Source organism: Epinephelus moara, chromosome 8 (genome assembly GCF_006386435.1).
Source record: "Epinephelus moara isolate mb chromosome 8, YSFRI_EMoa_1.0, whole genome shotgun sequence".
NCBI lineage: Eukaryota > Metazoa > Chordata > Actinopteri > Perciformes > Serranidae > Epinephelus > Epinephelus moara.
In genome coordinates this window covers 33261447-33279062 of record NC_065513.1, presented here as the reverse complement: position 1 = coordinate 33279062, position 17616 = coordinate 33261447, and the positions used below count along the sequence as shown (strand labels likewise).

Genomic DNA, 17616 nt, shown 5'->3' with positions numbered 1-17616 from the left:
AGTTGTTTGTCTGAGCTTTTGCTCTCAGACTGGCTTTCCTTTATTGGGTAGCTGACAGTTGTCAACTAAGAAATGCACCCACGCTCACAACAAAATCCCCCTTGATACACGACTTAAGCGGTTTCTTATGCAAATATTTCCCTGGAAAAACTCCGACTGAACATAGCCAACGTGTGCAAATAAGATTAGTTCATATCCATTCACGGCCCTGTCAACTTGCAACATTAACTTGACAATGACCATTATCAGCATGCTGTCGTGTAAAAGAGCAAATAAGCGACTGTAGAAAGACACACATCTGATTCAATAAACTTTCTTGCGACACCAAAATACATAAAAATTACATTGTAGAACCAAAAACAACCAACTTATTGTTTACATGTGACACACCCAGAATCATGATTGCAAACTCTTGGCCTATTATAAGAAACGTTTGGTGCAGAAGAATAACTGCCTGACCTGCATGCATACAACAGAATGAAACAGTAGATCTGTCATGTTTCACTAGGTTTCATTTTGAACAATGCCACACACAGTATACAGTACTAAAGTGCAAAGTGTACAGTTATCTAATTATGATCCCTGTCTGCGTCTTTGAGACTTCAAAGGGACAGTTCACCCCAAAACCAGAAATACATATTTATCTTCTTACCTGTTGTGGCATTTATCAGTCTAGATTGTTTTGGTGTGAGTTGCTGAGTGTTTGAGATATCGGTCTGTTTTCTCTTGAATGTAATGGAACTAGATGGAACTCGGCTTGTGGTGCTCAAAGCGACAAAAAATACATTTGAAAAACTTAACAGCAATGTCTCTTTACAGAAATTATGACCTGGTTACTCAACATAATCCACAGACCTTGTTGTGAGCATTTTCATGTGGGGACTATTTTCTTTATACTGAACTACACCCACCAACCGAATCACTGTGCAGAAGGAAGAGTGCATCTACTGCTAGCTCAGGTAGCACAAGTAAGCTAGCTAACATTACAGCTCAGCCGAGGAGAACGCCATTAATGTTAACATGAGCATAAGCCTCTCGTCCATGAGTAGATGCACTCTTCCTTCTGTGGCGATACAATCAAATGTATTTTTTGGCATTTTTAGCGGGTGCCAGCTAGTTTCCTTATACGCGACAGAAGGCGGACATCTCCAACACTCGGCATCTCACACCAGAACAATCTAAATTAATACACAGCAATACAGGTAAGAAGACAACTATGTATTTTTTGATTTTGGTGTGAACTGTCCCTTTAAAGGTACCCTGTGGAGTTTTCTTCCAAAAACAGTAAAGTTATGTTTACATCAGTGTTTCTCACCAAAAAGCATTAAGGCCTAAAAACCCTCATGAGGCATTAGAAAGTCTGATTTATTTTCATTTGAACCCTGCATTGTTTACAACTGTATTTGCTAGCTAGCACTTTTCCACGTCTTTACATTTTGCTGGTGCATTGCTACTTTTCTTGGCAATTTACTGCCACCTGTCAATCAGTGGAATAGTGCGACAGTATTGGCAGGAAAGGAAGTGGTTAAAAATTTCACAGGGTACCTTTAAAGAAGAAATATATTAAATATAAGCAGTGAAGATGACGTTAAAGATGAACTTAAGAATTTTCCAGTTGACTTGCATACATTCAAACCTTTAAACAATCTGAAACAAGTGACAAAGACTGAAACAAATGCCAGATAAGAAGAATCCTTAAAACCACAACAAGCCACAACCACAAAAATCAGTATAAAATACTTTCTGCAGCCCCAAAGATCAAATGCATCTCTGACATTTATATCTGTTATCGTTACACTTTCAGGTCCATTTTTTTTTTCTCCAACAGGAATTGAAACCCAGGTGATTTTTGCTATCATACACCCATGTTGCTCAGTATTGCTACTCGTGACAAAAACCACTGCAGTTCATCTTTAATGGCATTAATTAGCCTTAAGGCTTTGCCACACAGCACAAGGAAAATGTAAATAATTCGGCTCTCCCATGTACGACGCAAAAACAGGCTGTAACTATTTGAAGAGACACATTTGTCTTAGAGTCATGACACATGAACATGGAACACAGACATGGAACGAATAAATACAGGCTTCTGTGGTGAAATGAACCTTTGCTCAGTTTCAGATCACACTTGACCTTCACTGACTCGTTTAGCTGGATAAATGACGGCCAATGAAAAACTTTTGCTTGTAGAGCTTCATCAATTCATGCCTTGATATCTTGGGTGGAATGCAATAAGAGTCAATGGTTACAAAGTCGATTGTTAGGATTTGAGCATGTAATACACAAGAGATCAAAAACGTTTTAGGTTGGTAGAAGTTCAGTAAGTTTTATCTTCTTCATTTATCCAAACTACAACCCTCTTCATCCGAGACTTACTTTGGTTAACAGGTCTGGGTCACTATCTTTAAATGCATAATTAGAATGTTAACGTAATTTCACAGTCCAAAAAATATATATTCAAATATATACACATTTGATAAAGCAATACCCGCCACATATTGTAACAATGATACGAGCCAGAACTGAGGTGTTAATCCCAGGTGTTTGTGTTGTGTGTTTGTCTGCACACTCCCACAGATTTTCAATTCTGGGACACACTCAGAGGCGACGCTGATGTTAAAGCAGGTGACACAGAGAGATATGGTTCTTCACTGGCTGATAGCGATCAGACTGTGAAGTCAAAGCGAAGCGCTTGATGCTGAATTACACTTCTCCATTATTGGTGACTTCAGAGCGTGAGCTTATTCACAAGCGCCGCTGTGCACATCATATTATACCCAAAGCTGAATCCAGTTCAACATTCACTGAGAGCAGCTGCTTGATCACGTGACTGAAAGCTAGCTGATGGAGCAACACATTTTTAAAGTCTCTTGTCTGCCTCATACCAAACACTTATTATTATATTTACATATTATTTATACAATTTTTGTATTATTTTGACGTACACAGTCAAACGTATTCGCTTGGGACTAGTATGAACAGATGACCTCGTGATTTAAATAATTACCCCTGCCGCACATTAACACAGGATAAGCAAAGTCTGTATTTCTCTCACATTTGCTGACATAATCCCCCCAAATATGATGCACACAGTCATTTGTGACTACACTCTACTCCAGTGGTTCCCAACTGGTGGGTCGTGGTCCAAAAGTGGGTCATGGGTCCATTCTGAACGGGCCGCTAGTGACTCACTAACGTGAAAGTTGTAAAAAACACACTTTATCTTTAAGTATGGTGAATTTCCAGCACAGATCTTTTATTTCAAAGTGCTGTTTCCCGCTGTAGACTTCATAGCTATTGACAGAGACAGCAAACTAGCTCGACGACATGGCCAAACGCAAGTATGACGCTAAATATCTTTAACTGTGTGGACCTTGAACTGATGACTATGGAGAAATCTGGACCCCATGGCTGGTCCAGTTGGGAACCACTGCTCTACGCAACACAGAAAACCTACACAGCACCACTAGCAGAGATGCACCATGATAACCTCTTTTTCTCATCCTTTAAAATGTGAGTTTTCTCTCTTCTGATGGATTTAAGCTTGCTCTTTCTGTCAATGGGTCTCCATGCTGTGTAGCAAGATGAGCCTCCTTCGCCCAAAATGCTTTCAAAACATTCATTTGTAATTGCCAACACAGCCTTCATAATTCTCAACCAGGAAAGAGGCAGAAAAGACAAATAAATCCCAAGTCACCCGATGCCAATTCACACGGGACTAATATTTCTACATGACCTCTGTGTTTAGTGAGATTCGGTAATGTAAAGTCGAATTTTTTCTTGACAAACTACGGACATGGCAGATTTGCAAGGGATTAAGGTCACAAACCACCTCCGCAATTACTACAAATTGCTCGAGGTCCCCAGGTATAACTAGTCCCGTGCGAATGGGGCTTTTGTAAACTACCCCTGCAATGCACCTTGCACATCTCCCTGTTCCTGTAAATTTGAATAAAGTTAATTTAAAAACTAAGATCTTCTGAGGTGGTCCTCTCTCCAGCTCATCTCTAATAGTTCTGCAGTTCAGGAATGTTCTTGTAGAGGTCCAGCGAATCAGGGTTGGAGAAAGCTCCTCTTTGCGCCACCTCCCGGCCGGCAATCACCTGCTTCACAGCCACCTCCACCTTCTTCCCGCTGATGGTGTACTGCAGAGGGATGAAGACAAGGGCTGTCATTCAAAATAGAACTGACTTTTACACTTGAAACCACTGTGACAGGATAATCTGACGGGTTTACTCATATCTGATTGATATTCATATTTCTCTTACAGGAATGTCTCTGGTCTCCAACAGCAGAGCAGGGACGTGTCGGGCAGACAGGGCTTTTCTAATGGCTCCTTTAATCTTTGCCACCAGCTCCGGACTGAAGGGCTTACCGGGTGCCATTTTTAAGAACAAAATAACTCGCTCCTCTCCATCGGCATTGTACTGAGGAACGCAGAGACTGTCTGTCACATCCTCGAACGCCTCCACTGCAGTGAGGAGAGGAGAGTAGAGGAGAGGTCAGAGTAGAGGACAAGGAGACAAAACAAAAAAATGAGGAGAGCAGATGAGAGGCGAGGAGAGAAGAGGAGGTGAGAGGTGAAGAGAGTCAGGGAGCAAAGATTAGAAGAACAGAGAACAAGAAGAAATGGAGTGTTGTAAGAGTTTTGGCAAGAACAGAGAAAAATGTTTCACCACTTTGCAACTTCCAAACTCGGCAGAGAAACAATACATTCCTGGTGTCAACACTCAGAAGAAAATGTGCTTCTGCTACATTCTGTTGGCTTCACAAATAATAACAAGTGAACAAACAATATTTTTCTCACCAGCATAAAAAGGACCATGACTCAATTTGAGCTCACAAAAACGCTTTGCTGTGTCCTTTCATCATTTCATCCTTTCTTACACCCACACCTGCACCTCCACCTGTAATGTGAAGACTTACCAATGTTGTAGATCTCCGAGCTGCCAAATCGGACTCCGTTGGGGTTCAGTGTACCGTCACTGCAGAACAAACACAAGTTCAAGATCCAAAACTCAAGCGTCTGTCATTGAAAAGCTGTCGTGTCACAGAAAGTCTACCAGCATATGGAAACAATGTCAGTTCCTGAGAGCGAGTGATTGTTTCTTTCTTTATATGTTTGCATATGGAAACTATATATTGGTCTATTTATTTGTTTCAGTGCATGTGCATTTCCATATATTCAGTTTTGACTTAAAGAAATCTTATATGTTGCCACAAAGCAGTTTAAGAGCCAGTGCAGGCTGAGCTTTCTGAGTGAAACAGTAGGCCATTTTAATCTGTCCACGTGCATAGTAATCTAAATAAATTAACCAGTTAAAACTACAGTAATGAAACCATTATTATTTCAACATTCAGTCATCTCCCCTGAGTAGAACTGTTAATGGCTGACCTTCTGCCCAGCATGACAATGCCTCCTGTCTTTGCGTTGATTTTACAGTAGTCTCCGTGGGCCCACACCCCTGGAGAAAAAGAATATGGTGATAGAAAAACATCCATTGAAAACAAACATAAAACAACAACACATGAAAAAACACAAACAGATGCGGAGAAAAAACTGTTGAGAACTGAAAACACTTTTTGTTGCAGCCTGAAATGCCTGATTCATTGCAGCTTTTCTAAAAAATTGCAAAGCATGTTGCAGGTTTATAGGTGTTTTCTTGCAATGAAATTGTAGGAGCATGTGAAAATTGCAAAAAAAACTTGTGAGGATATCTCTGATTTGGAGCGTATTATTATGAGCATTTGGTGTTGCCCACAGAATCTGAATCTATTTGTGATCAGGGGGGGTTGCCGATCAGCTGTTAATGTCATTTGAAGCAGTGCTGAAGGGCTGTTCCCATGAGAGGCTCTCCTCCTGCTCAATCTGTCTGATTGAATGGAGCTAACAGCACAATATCATCTCATCACTACTGTTCATATTTTGCCACTTTGGAAGAGGACTCCCAGCAGGGTTAGCCGTTAATCACACACTGAAATGGCTCAACTCTGTCGTTAAACCTGTTAATAACTGTTGGGTAATGTTAGCTTTATGTTGCTAACAGTTAGCCCTGTCACTGTGTGTGTGTGACTGTCCCAGGTGCAAAGCCCCAGCCCATGATAAACACAGAGAGACGGGCTGAGCAAATCAATAGGACGCACACAGCTCTACGATGACATTGTAGACTGATTTTTTTTTTTACTGTTTTAATTAGTCAAATCTACAGTAAAGTTGTGGTGACTGAAATTGCAAGGTTGCACAGAATTCAAAATCCTGGGCGGACTGATTATATCATACAAGTGTTTTGTGTATATGTATACTGTATGTAAGTTTGTATTTACGTCTGTCAGCCAGTTCGGGTGTTATCAGACCATTAGGTGGTCATTATCAGTTCTTTTTAGTCTCATAAACATGGGTTCAGAAGCCTATCATCAGGCCATGACACAACTGTTTGTGTTTATTGTTAGGCAGCGACCTCTCATGACCATAATAATTATGACAGGAGTAAAGGAGGAAGTCAGATGATGTAGTCAAAATAGTGAGAAAGTACGTGTCAGGTGAGTTGTTGGGAGGGAGAGATGGTGGATTGGTCAAATAGACACAGAACTTTCACCCAGGAAAGCTGGGTTTCCAAACCAAAGTCAGTGTTAAATATTTTAATCAGAAACATTTTTTTAATTGGCCTATTGTGATATGTTTTTCCTAAACCTGTAAACACAGTTATTGTGCCTTAAACCTAACTAAAGTGAAAGTAAAACCTGATAAAATGGCGACTGTTTCACAACATTTAATATGCAGATGGACATTTAATATAATGGCCTTTGAGCCTAATAGCAGTTGTGGCAGGCCCTTTCGAACCCATATCTACGAGGCTTAAAACTACAAATAACAGCCATTTAATGGGCTGATAACATCCGAATTGGGTGTTCCTATACTTACCAGGATATGTAGAAAAGTATGCTTTGTGGTATTTGCCCCCGTTCTCGTCATTCCAGAAGTGTGTTGGCTGGCAGGGGATTGGTTTCAAGCACACTAGCTCCCCGCTTTCTCCCCATACAGGCTTACCTGTCCACAGACACACACACATTTCACAAGAACAAAAACTTTAGTGGATATACTTTGCCAAAACACACACATACACTTGGACACAAACCTACGAACACAAACACACTCACACACGTCTAAATAATTTTCAGACAAAAAAAAAAAAAAAATTCACCTGGTTATATATCCCACACTCAGAGAACCTGATACACTTTAGTGTGTGGTTTCACACAGACCTCACCTCCTCCCTCAGGACGGTGTTATAGGCTTAGAGACCGACTAATATAATCCCAAGCTCTTCCTACAAAACTGCCTTTAAATTATCCCTCAATCCACTCTCCTTTGAGGTGGTGGAGACACGCCAGTACAGCCTGCAGCAGGGATCGGGAGCTGGGGAACAAGGGACTAAAATCAATGAGAAAAACATAGAGGGCTTTGAAGACTCCCAGCAAGATAAAAATCTCTCTTTTTTTGTTTGGATTGTTAATGAAAAAAATAGTGCCTGTTTTACCTGTATTTACCCAGGGAAAGTTCAACAATTACTCTCTCAATGTTTCAGCAATGGCTACCTTCAAATCCATGCCAATGCATTCAGGTACACTGGCATATGGGAGCAACCAAGTATAACTACAGTTTTGTTCTGCTGGCTACCGAGCAGCTCCCGAAGCAGATGGGAAGTTTGCTCAAGGGCATCTCAACGGTTTGTAAACTGATTAATTTTCCTCATTAATATTTTCCCAGTCCCTCCTAGGATTCAAACTAGCAACTTCCTCACAACCTCTAGGTGATCCCTAGACTCTGATTTCAATATAGACTGCTCAATAAATCCCTTGACAGAATTTTGACTAAAAAGAAATAAAAAGCAATGATATTCCATTTCTGAGCCACTCTGAACATGCACACACACTCACACACACACATACACACTCTCTTACCATCAAGACTCCAGGCTTCCACAGCCATGCCGAGGTTTCTTGTTTGGATCTCGCCCCGATACACTGGAACTGTTGGGTTCTGACCCATGAAACATGACACTATGTCAGTGCCGCCTGGGCAGAGAGATGAGAGAAAAACAGACACAGAGGGAGAGATTTAGTTGGTTGATGGTCTGAAATAAAACATGTCATCTTGAAGGGAACTCTGCACCTTTATGAAGCTTTCTGGTCTCTGTTAGTTAATTTTTTAAGATTTTAAGGCGGTGGTGGCAGGGAGGATTGTTAGCTGCTCTCATTAACACCACAAGATGTTTTTAAAACGGGTCAAGTCCAATAAAACGACTTTACATGACCTGCCCGGCACTAAACTGCAGACAAGCAGTTAAAAATTGGCATTTGGGCCGTAACTATCTCGGTTATTTGGAGCCATAACATATAATACACACACATAATAAATTCATTTTTACAGACTTCTATACAATATCGCTTCTTTTTGCATCCAGTGGAATCGCCCCCTGCTGGCTAATAGAAAGAATACAGGTTTACGGGGTCGTACACATGCCGTGGAAAACGCAAGGTCGGGCGCTCTGTGGGAATCTTGCACCAACCAACTTAAACAATTAATGGACAACCCACACTACAGGGGTAGGCAAACAATGGATATTGCTGCAAATCTGTTAATTTATTGTTTGTCCATTGAATGCCTATTAGTCATCACTTATTAAGCCTAGTTCACATTACAAGATTTTCACCGCGATTTGGATGTCGCAGAGGATCTTGAGAGCCAACTTGGGTCGGAGGCAGACAGTCTGCCACGACCAGTGCTCATGTGTGAACAAGCCTATAAGCAAGTCACCCCCTCGTTTGCGACTAGGAGTGGATATCTGGCATGCTAGAAAACTGGAGAAGCCTGACACAACTGACAAAGAGCATCAGCCAATGAGAGGCGGGATGCGTCCCATGTCAGCACGCAGGAGGACAGAAGAAATGTGAGACAAGCCACAGGGTTGCCAGGTCCGCTTCTTAGCCACGACTTTGGGCTTGTTTTTTTGTAAAGTCGCTTACAAATACTGATAGTCGAAGGTTGCGTTTTTTTGGGCTTGTTTCTAAAGTGGAGTTGCTTATTTGGGCTTGCTCACCAAACGTCACCTTTCTCTGTATATATCTGTCTAATAAGTTATTTAAACACATGATAGTCGCTTCTTTTGGGCTTGTTTCCATAGCCCTGGTTGCTTGTTTCTCTCCCAAGATCTGGCAACACTGACATGCCAGCAAGCAACAACAGCAATGGCGGCGTCCACAGGATCACGGGGAGCGCGTTTGTGTTTGGACCCAGGCCCTGGAGGCAGATCTGATTCAACACTGGGAAGAATATCCATGCCTTTACGATGTGTCGTCTCCAAGTTTGGTGACGTCACCACGCTATCTGGGGCTCTGTCGGCGAGGGCTCGGTGGAGAAATCTTGTGGTGTGCACACACAGGTCGTAATGCAGTTGGTGAGACTCCCGATGACAGTAACACACCTCACCAGGTATGAACACTCAAAAGATTACGATAGTCTCTGTGACGCATTTTGCGGGGTGAAAATCGTGTAATGTGAACTAGCCTTTAGTTGTTTCATTCCAGCAAGAGTAAACTTTAAATAACATACACCATGAAAACAGCAACAATCAGCAAATCACCTTTTACACATTTTCAAGACTGTAACCACTAAATTGTTTTTGCAAACTGTTGATAAATGTCATCAAAACGGGTAATAAGTACATGTTTTCACACTACTAAGGTAATAACATGCTGGCTGTGGGATTATTCTGCCCCCTAGTGGCAAAAAAAAAATAATTCATGTGGCTTCAAGTTTAATAAAGATGAAATGTTTATGGTTGTTTACTAATCTGTATGATTAAGTAAATAAGTAAAGCATCACAGTGACAACTAACCTGAGACATTACTTAACTTAGTAATGGTATCAATCTCGCATTATGACACAAACTGGTGGTGTTAGTGCCCTGCTCCACCTCCATTGACCTATATAGGAGTTACACACTGTTGCAGTACATCCTTAAAACTGTCATGAACACACACACGCACACACACACACACATACACACACACTCTTCCTCTGCCGCACCATCCATTTGTCTCTTTCTACCTTCCAATCATCTACTATTTCTGACACCTTCTATTCATCTCCCTTCCCATTGTTTCATCTCTACCTCCCTGTTTCGTTCCCTCTGTATCATAGACTCCATCCATCCATCTTGTTCACTTCCTCTCAACTGCTCTCTGCCCTTCCACCGCTCCTTCCTTCCCTCTTGCTTTTCTTTCTGTTCCTCACACTCGTTCCCTCTCTTTGTTTCTCTCTCTCTCTCTCTCTCTCTGCCAGGCTCTTTATTGAGCTTTAATTGGCTCCCAGGAGGAAGTGGAAACTTTGTCTTCTGATTAAACACACACACTTATAGTGGGAAGACACGCAATTATTTTATTATTACACTCGTTTTAATGGGCGAGTACACACACAAAAACAAAAACACACACACACACACACAGACACACACACACACACACACACACACAGTAAAAAAGTATATTTTAAGCCAAAAGCCACTGCGGCTTTCTTAGGATGCCTTCCATCATCAGCCATTTAGTGTGTGTGTGTGTGTGTGTGTGTGTGTGTGTGTGTGTGTGTGTGTGTGTGTATTGTGCGCGTATACACAAGAGGGTACCTTGTCACACTGATCTGATGTTTCTAACAGCACTGACTATTCTGAACAGTGAAGAAAAATATTTTTTGAACTCCCCAGTTTGTGTGTATATATTAGTGTGTGTGTGTGTGTGTGTGTGTGTGTGTGTGTGTGTGTGTGTGTGTGTGTGAGGCTGCTTTCATTTGTGTAGGTTTGAGTGCTTTGAACATCCTCTGGCACAGTTTGGGGTCAGACAGAGCCACCAACTGAGACACAAAAAAAACAACCAGCTAACCTACGCAAGCGTTCATATATTCAAAAATGAATTATAAAAAGAATACACATCATGAAAGCAACAGGAAGACTTCGCTAACACACATCTAATACTTGTGCACACACATGCACACGCAAACACAGCAAACTCAAACACACAACTGAAGGAAAATAAAAACAAAAGATGAGGCGTTTTCAACTTTTTTTTATCCTACTGAGAAAAGGAGAGAGGAGAAGAGAAAAGGAAAGAAGAGGGGGAGCAAAAAGAGAAGTAGAGGAGTGCCATATGGGCAGTCAGACGGAGGTATATTAGGATGGAGGAAATCCAGCAGTGAAAGTGTTAAAATCCCCCAACGAGGCGCAGCAGGGTTCTGACTTCCCTGCTGACAGTATAACACACACTCACACGCACACACATCCTGAAATGTATGTATAAAACTATTCACATTGACTCACACACATGTTCGCAGACACATTCACACGGCACAAACTCACACACAGTCGCACAGGGTGAAATCGGCAAAGGGGCCCATCACATATGTCACCGTGACCACCAGTCAGCCCCATATGCTGTGATAAATCCTAAGAACACACACACACACACACACGCAGAGTGAGTATTGACCTCGGGGGTCAAGGTTAGGTCGGTTGGCAGCCAACAGGGTTGGAGCCTGCTGTTGCCCTTGGCGACAAGGAGGAAAAGTGATGGGGCAGGACCTGCTGTTCTGAGGAATACACACACAGACACACAAACGTGATCACACACACACACAGATTTAGTCCCTTAAATCTAAAAAAAATTAATCTCAAAAGGATAATTCCAATTTCTTACAACTTGTGTCTCCATTTTTAAAATTTTGGACATCCTCTTTATTATTGATGATGATACTGTATCTGTCAATACAACTGCTGAGACCTGAGAACACAAGATGTTGCCACAACAAAATCTGACTGGGAACTAGGGAAAAACATTTTCGAAAAAAAAATCTGATAATTTTGACTCATACTGCAATTTCAGTATGATTCAGTATATTGTAGGGAATGTTTATTTTTGCATCAATATTCTCATTTTCATTGACACAATATATTTTTCTTAAGTCTGCAGAATACAATTTGTAGGCTGGGAAATCTCTGCAGCTTTATTTTGAATGGTATTTTGACCCATATTTTGTCATACACAAATATTGTGCCTCCTGCGTTTGGATATTGCACTAGTCCATATTGCAGTTTAATAAATTCTGGTTAATTGTTCAGCCTTGCGGTGTACAAAATAAAATGAGTGGTGAAATGACCAGACAGACTGAAAACAAGTCAACAGTTTGACCATAATACCTACATCACTTTTTTTGGAAGGAAAATAGAATAGCCAAAGTTATGCAGTTATAGTGCTGGAAACTGTGTTTGCTCACAGCTATGGTAAGTACTTTGGTAAGTGCAGTCAAATCTAAACCAGAAAGTCAAACGGTAAACTGTGATTCATGTTTACAACAGGCACTTTTTGTTTTCTGTCATACAACTTTAGCTGAACTGAGTAAAGATATGATCAGACTGTTCTTGTTTCTTTCCTTATTGGACTTCTTGTTTACGTTGTCATCATGTTCCCAATTCTCTTGGTAAGTAAAACATAATTATGATAAACAGGGGTAATGACCAAAACTATTTATTGCGGCTTCCAAATGAGTTAAAAAATAGCTGCCAACCAATGCCATCATGGGAGATATGATGAACTCACTGTCTTTGGTTTAGTTTTACTCACTGATCGATGATCTAGGGTGCTTCGGTTTGTTTAAAAGTTAATTGATTTGCAGGATGTCTGAAGAGTTGCAAGATGATACTATGAACTAATTGACTCGACTGTCACGATTAAAAATCCCAAACAAACATTTCTTAAAAAAACAGGCCTTTACAAAAACAAAGATGAAATCACTGGGATATAAAACAACTTCATCAAACAATAAAAAGCTAAGACTAACCAAATAGGCAGCGGTTAAAGACTGTAACCCAATGGTGTCTTCCACACCCCACACTCACTTTAGCACACCTGCCTTTAATGAAAGGTTCCTGAGATGGCAGGTCAGGTGGCGCATTAAAGTGACTTAAAAAAAATAATAGGAAACTTTTTTTTAAATTTTACCTCACTGAACACGTGAGCTGCTGGTCTACAGCTTGCCTGATCAGTTGTTTGTTTTTGTTATCGTCTGACTCTGGTGTTTTAAAGGATTAGTTTGGACTCACCAATAATGAAAACAAACTGATTGAGGCAGACCAGCAGCTCCTGTTTTCAGTGAGGTAAAATTACCAATTCTGTCGATGGAATCTGACACACAGCTTTAAAGTCTGTGCAGAGACACGTGGAGGCAAGGATGATGTTATGACAACAAAAATAACTTAAATAAAATATATAGACGCCAATCAATGAGTCACTCAGCTCGTTTTGCCCCTCTCTTCTTCTCTCTCTTGGTGACATTTCCGTCGACGCTTGTGCATCCAATCCGTCTGCCTGCAGGTCATTGCGTGCATGTGTGCAAGTGTGTGTTTGTGTATGCATCTGTGGCTATATGCTACACCCATCAAGGTTGTCATTCAGTCTGTGCATGTGTGACGCTCAAAGCTGCTGCTAAACGTGTGTGTCCGTAATACGTCATTCACCCAGGCTGTGCTAAATGTTAAACGTTTCAGGGCTCAGAGAGAGAGACAGATAGCATTCTATTGTCCTGTCAACATAACAATGGGCTGAGAGGGCCTGTGTTTGTGTGTGAGAGTGTGTGTGGTGGCATTGTGGGTGGTGAGGAGAATGTACAGTTCTATACAATTTTTTTTTTCTTTGTGTGTGTCAGCCCTTTTGTGTCACAGATGCTTTGTTGCTTTATTTTGCATTTATGTGTAGCTGCCAATGTTAATGCAAGATACAAAACAACTTTTAGAAAAGCTGCTGCTATTCGTACCCTTAGATGGAATAAAGTATCAGAAAAATGACCGTATGTGTCACGTCTGTATTCGTCAGTCACCTGAGATGGAGCCCAGCAGCACGTTGCTCTTGATGCAGCGGTAGACGTAGTCGTAGCTCTGAGGTTTGAGAGGAGATCCAGTGGACAGGATGGTGTGGAGAGACTGGAGGTTGTGTGTTTCCGCTGGGGGAGAAAAAGACACAAGAAAATTTTTTAAAAATGTCTCTGCGAACCGGTCAAGTTGCACTCACAGTTTACATCCATATCTGTAAAAACATGGATACTTCACACACGTTTCCCTAAGCAGCATAGAAGATGTATACAATCAGCAGGATTTCAAGGTGGGCACCCAAAAGTAGAGTCACCAGTCAGTATTTAACCAAATGTCTCTCCTTCAGTTCCAGAGTGATGGCCAGAAAAGTGTTTTTGTAGAGCGCTATGATGTCACAGTGAAGTTGACCTTTAACTTTTGGATATAAAATGTCATCACTTCATCATTTTATCCTTTTAGACATTTGTGAAAAACTCTGTCGATCAGCAAACTAAGTCTTGAGTTAGGCCAAAAACATGTTTGGTAAGGTCACAGTAACCTTGACCTTTGACCCAACAAATTCTAATCAATTAATTATTAAGTCCAAGTGGACATTTGTGCCAAATTTCAGGAAATTCCCTGAAGGCATTCTTGAGATATTGGGTTCTAGAGAGTGAAACAAACACAAGGTCACTGTTACTTTGACATTTGACCAGCAAATCTTAATCAGTTCATCATTAAGTCCAAGTGGACATTTGTGCCAAATTTGAAGAAATTCCCTGAAGGTTTTCTTGAGATATTGTGTTCTAGAGAATAGAACAGATGCAAGGTCACAGTAACCTTGACCTTTGACCACCAAATTCTAATCAGTTCATCATTAAGTCCAAGTGGATGTTTGTGCCAAATCTGAATAAATTTCCTTGAGGTGTTCTTGAGATACCCTGTTCACGAGAATAAGACAAACAAGGTCAAAGTGACCTTGACCTTTGACCACTGACCACTAAACTCTAACCAGTCCATGACAGAGTCCAAGTGGGCGTTTGTCCAAAATTTGAATTTGGATTTGAAATACAGAACGAAAACACAGAGAAAACTGCATTACATGACAAACATGTACCACAAATACACAGATACAGACATCTTGCTCACCATCTACCACCCACACCCCCTGCCCTCAGCTGTTGTACAAGAAAATTCAAATTGGATACAGTGACCTTGAATAGTTACATAGCATTTTACAGTACGACATTTTAAAAACATGAACAAGTTGTTCTGAGATGTGAATATAAAGAAGTAGTGAAGCAGCTGAAATCGGTAACAGATCTCAAGAAAAGAGGAAGCTTATTTCCAGTCCAATGTGTAGAATTTCCCTTGAGGATATCGCACTGATGACAATGAAATAGATGCAAGGTCACAGTGACCTTTGTCCACCAAAATCTAATCACTTCTTTGTTAAGTCCAAGTGGACATTTGTGCCAAATTTGAAAAAAAAAATCCCTCAAGTTGTTCTTGAGATATTGCGTTCACAAGAATGAGACAGACAAGGTAAGTCTGACCTTGACCTTTAACTACCAAAATCTATGCAGTTTAGTGCTGAGTCCAAGTGGATGTTTGTCCCAAATTTGAAAATAATTCCCTTGAGGTCTTCTTGAGATATGGCATTGATGTGAACGAAATGGATGCATGTTCACAGTAACATTGACCTTTGACCACAAAATTCTAAGCAGTTCATTGTTGAATTGGAGTGGATGTTTGTCCCAAATTTGAAGAGATCCCCTCAAGGCGTTGTTGAGACACTGCTTTCACAAGAACTGGACGGATTGACGGACAACCCAAAAACATAATGCCTTAACGAGACAAAAGATTTAATCAGAAATTGCTTACATATATAATACACAGTTTATATAATTAGAAGTACTGTATATTAGGGATGTCCGCAATTAGTCGACTAGTCAAGGTAACAATGCTGCCCTTGCTAGCTGGCACCAGAAACACTAGTTGGTTAAACTTATTATGAAGATACCCAGAGGAAAACAGGAGTCTTGAGTGGCAAGCGAGACCAGGATTTGGTTATTGGAAAATGTGATCAATGACTTTAAATGTCTCTTATAATATATGCAATATTTTTTTGGACAATATTTAACTTTATACATTAAATTGTGCTCAATTCTGGCTGTTTTCTGAGAGTTATTTTACTTTTTAGACAAGTCAACTTTTTTAAGTTTAAACTTGCCTTCAGACGTCAGAGAAATAAGTTGTTACGAACATCCCTACTGTACATTATTGTACATGAAAACATTTTCAAATGTGCTTTTTGAGTACTGACCAAAATGTCCTTTAGCAAGAATTATAGATAAATGACAAGTACCAACAACTGGCGTCAAAAGTTTGTTCATTTTTTTACTCTCTTTTTTTTGCCTAAATGAAAAAAACCACACATAATTTCAACATGAGCCTGCACCTGTTCACAGCTGTAGCTCCACGCACCCCTACATGTTGTGTTATTGCAGTTTGCCACCCTGATGTGACTCACAGCATATGAGCTTGCATGTACTACAACACACACACCTTTAGCCTCCGTCCCCAAGGCCCATGCGTGCACACGCTCTGTCACACACACACACACACATGCCCAATCCACAAGCCAATAATACCCTGCAATCTAATGAGCTTCGAGCAACCGACCCTCACTGCATAAAAACACACACAGACACACACCCACACACACAGTGGGAACTCCTGCTACCCCCCACCATGCCTCCAGGTGTTCGGTCCAAATGTCAGCCCAGGGAAAAGGGCCCCTCCACTGGGGCAGCCAGCGAAGAGGCTCCCCCTGCGCTTCCCAGCCCACTGGAGGCATGCTTGCATACACAAACACACATGTGCAAACACACACAGATACACACCTCTCCCTCTGCCATGCCCTCTTTCTCTAATAAGCATCCAAACATACACACACACACACACACACACACTGCCAAATGGATCAAGTGGCTGGCTGACTGAGCGGGGTGGAGCAGAGAGAGACAGAGAGAGTCAGACAGAGAGAGAAACATTTTGTTTTTCGTGCCTTCCTGTTTAGCCACAAAATTGGGAATGTGCGCAGCTAATTTACAAGTTGCAGACAGAAAGACACACAAAGCCCCATGAATAAAGATTTGTGGTGATTAGAACGCCGCACTGGGAACTGAGACACACAGCAACTGTTTATGCAATAAACATCAGTTATAAGTGCTAATTTAATTTTGGAGAGGAGAGGAGAGGAGAGGAAAAGAAAGGAAAGGACAGAAGAAGAAATGAGAGAAGAAGGCAGAGAAGATGAAAGGAGAGGTGTGAAGGAGAAGAGAAGAGAGGGAAGGGAAGGAAAGGAAAGAAAAAGAAAGGAAAGAAGAAGAGATGAGAGAAGGCAGAAGAGAGGAAAAAGGAGGGAGAGGAGGGGAGAAAAGGGAAGGGGAGGAGAGGAGAGGAGAGGAGAGGAGAGGAGAGGAGAGGAGAAGGCAGAGGAGAAGGCAGAGGAGATGCATGGAGAGGTGTGGAGAGGAGAGGAGATGGAAGGGAAGGGAAGGGAAGGAAAGTAAAGGAGAGAAAAGGAAAGGAAAGGAAAGGAAAGGAAAGGAAAGGAGGTAAGAAGGCAGAGGAGAGGTGAGGAGAGAAGAAGGCAGAGGAGAAGAGAAGGGAGGGGAGGAGAGGAGATGGAAAGGAAAGGAAAGGAAAGGAAAGG

The 17616-nt window shown here is 41.3% G+C and overlaps 1 protein-coding gene across 1 annotated transcript in view; it reads right to left on the bottom strand.

The window, feature by feature from the left end:
• Nucleotides 1-297: 297 nt before the first annotated feature.
• The window catches only part of aacs (acetoacetyl-CoA synthetase), a 56942-nt gene continuing 39623 nt past the window's right edge, over nt 298-17616 (bottom strand). The window contains exons 12-18 of the mRNA XM_050051055.1: nt 13925-14047; nt 7963-8076; nt 6923-7048; nt 5396-5465; nt 4927-4985; nt 4269-4471; nt 298-4145 (exon numbers count right to left, since the gene is read on the bottom strand). Coding sequence (XP_049907012.1) covers nt 4008-4145; nt 4269-4471; nt 4927-4985; nt 5396-5465; nt 6923-7048; nt 7963-8076; nt 13925-14047 — 833 coding nt within the window. The 3' untranslated portion in view covers nt 298-4007. The remainder of the gene's footprint in view (nt 4146-4268; nt 4472-4926; nt 4986-5395; nt 5466-6922; nt 7049-7962; nt 8077-13924; nt 14048-17616) is intronic.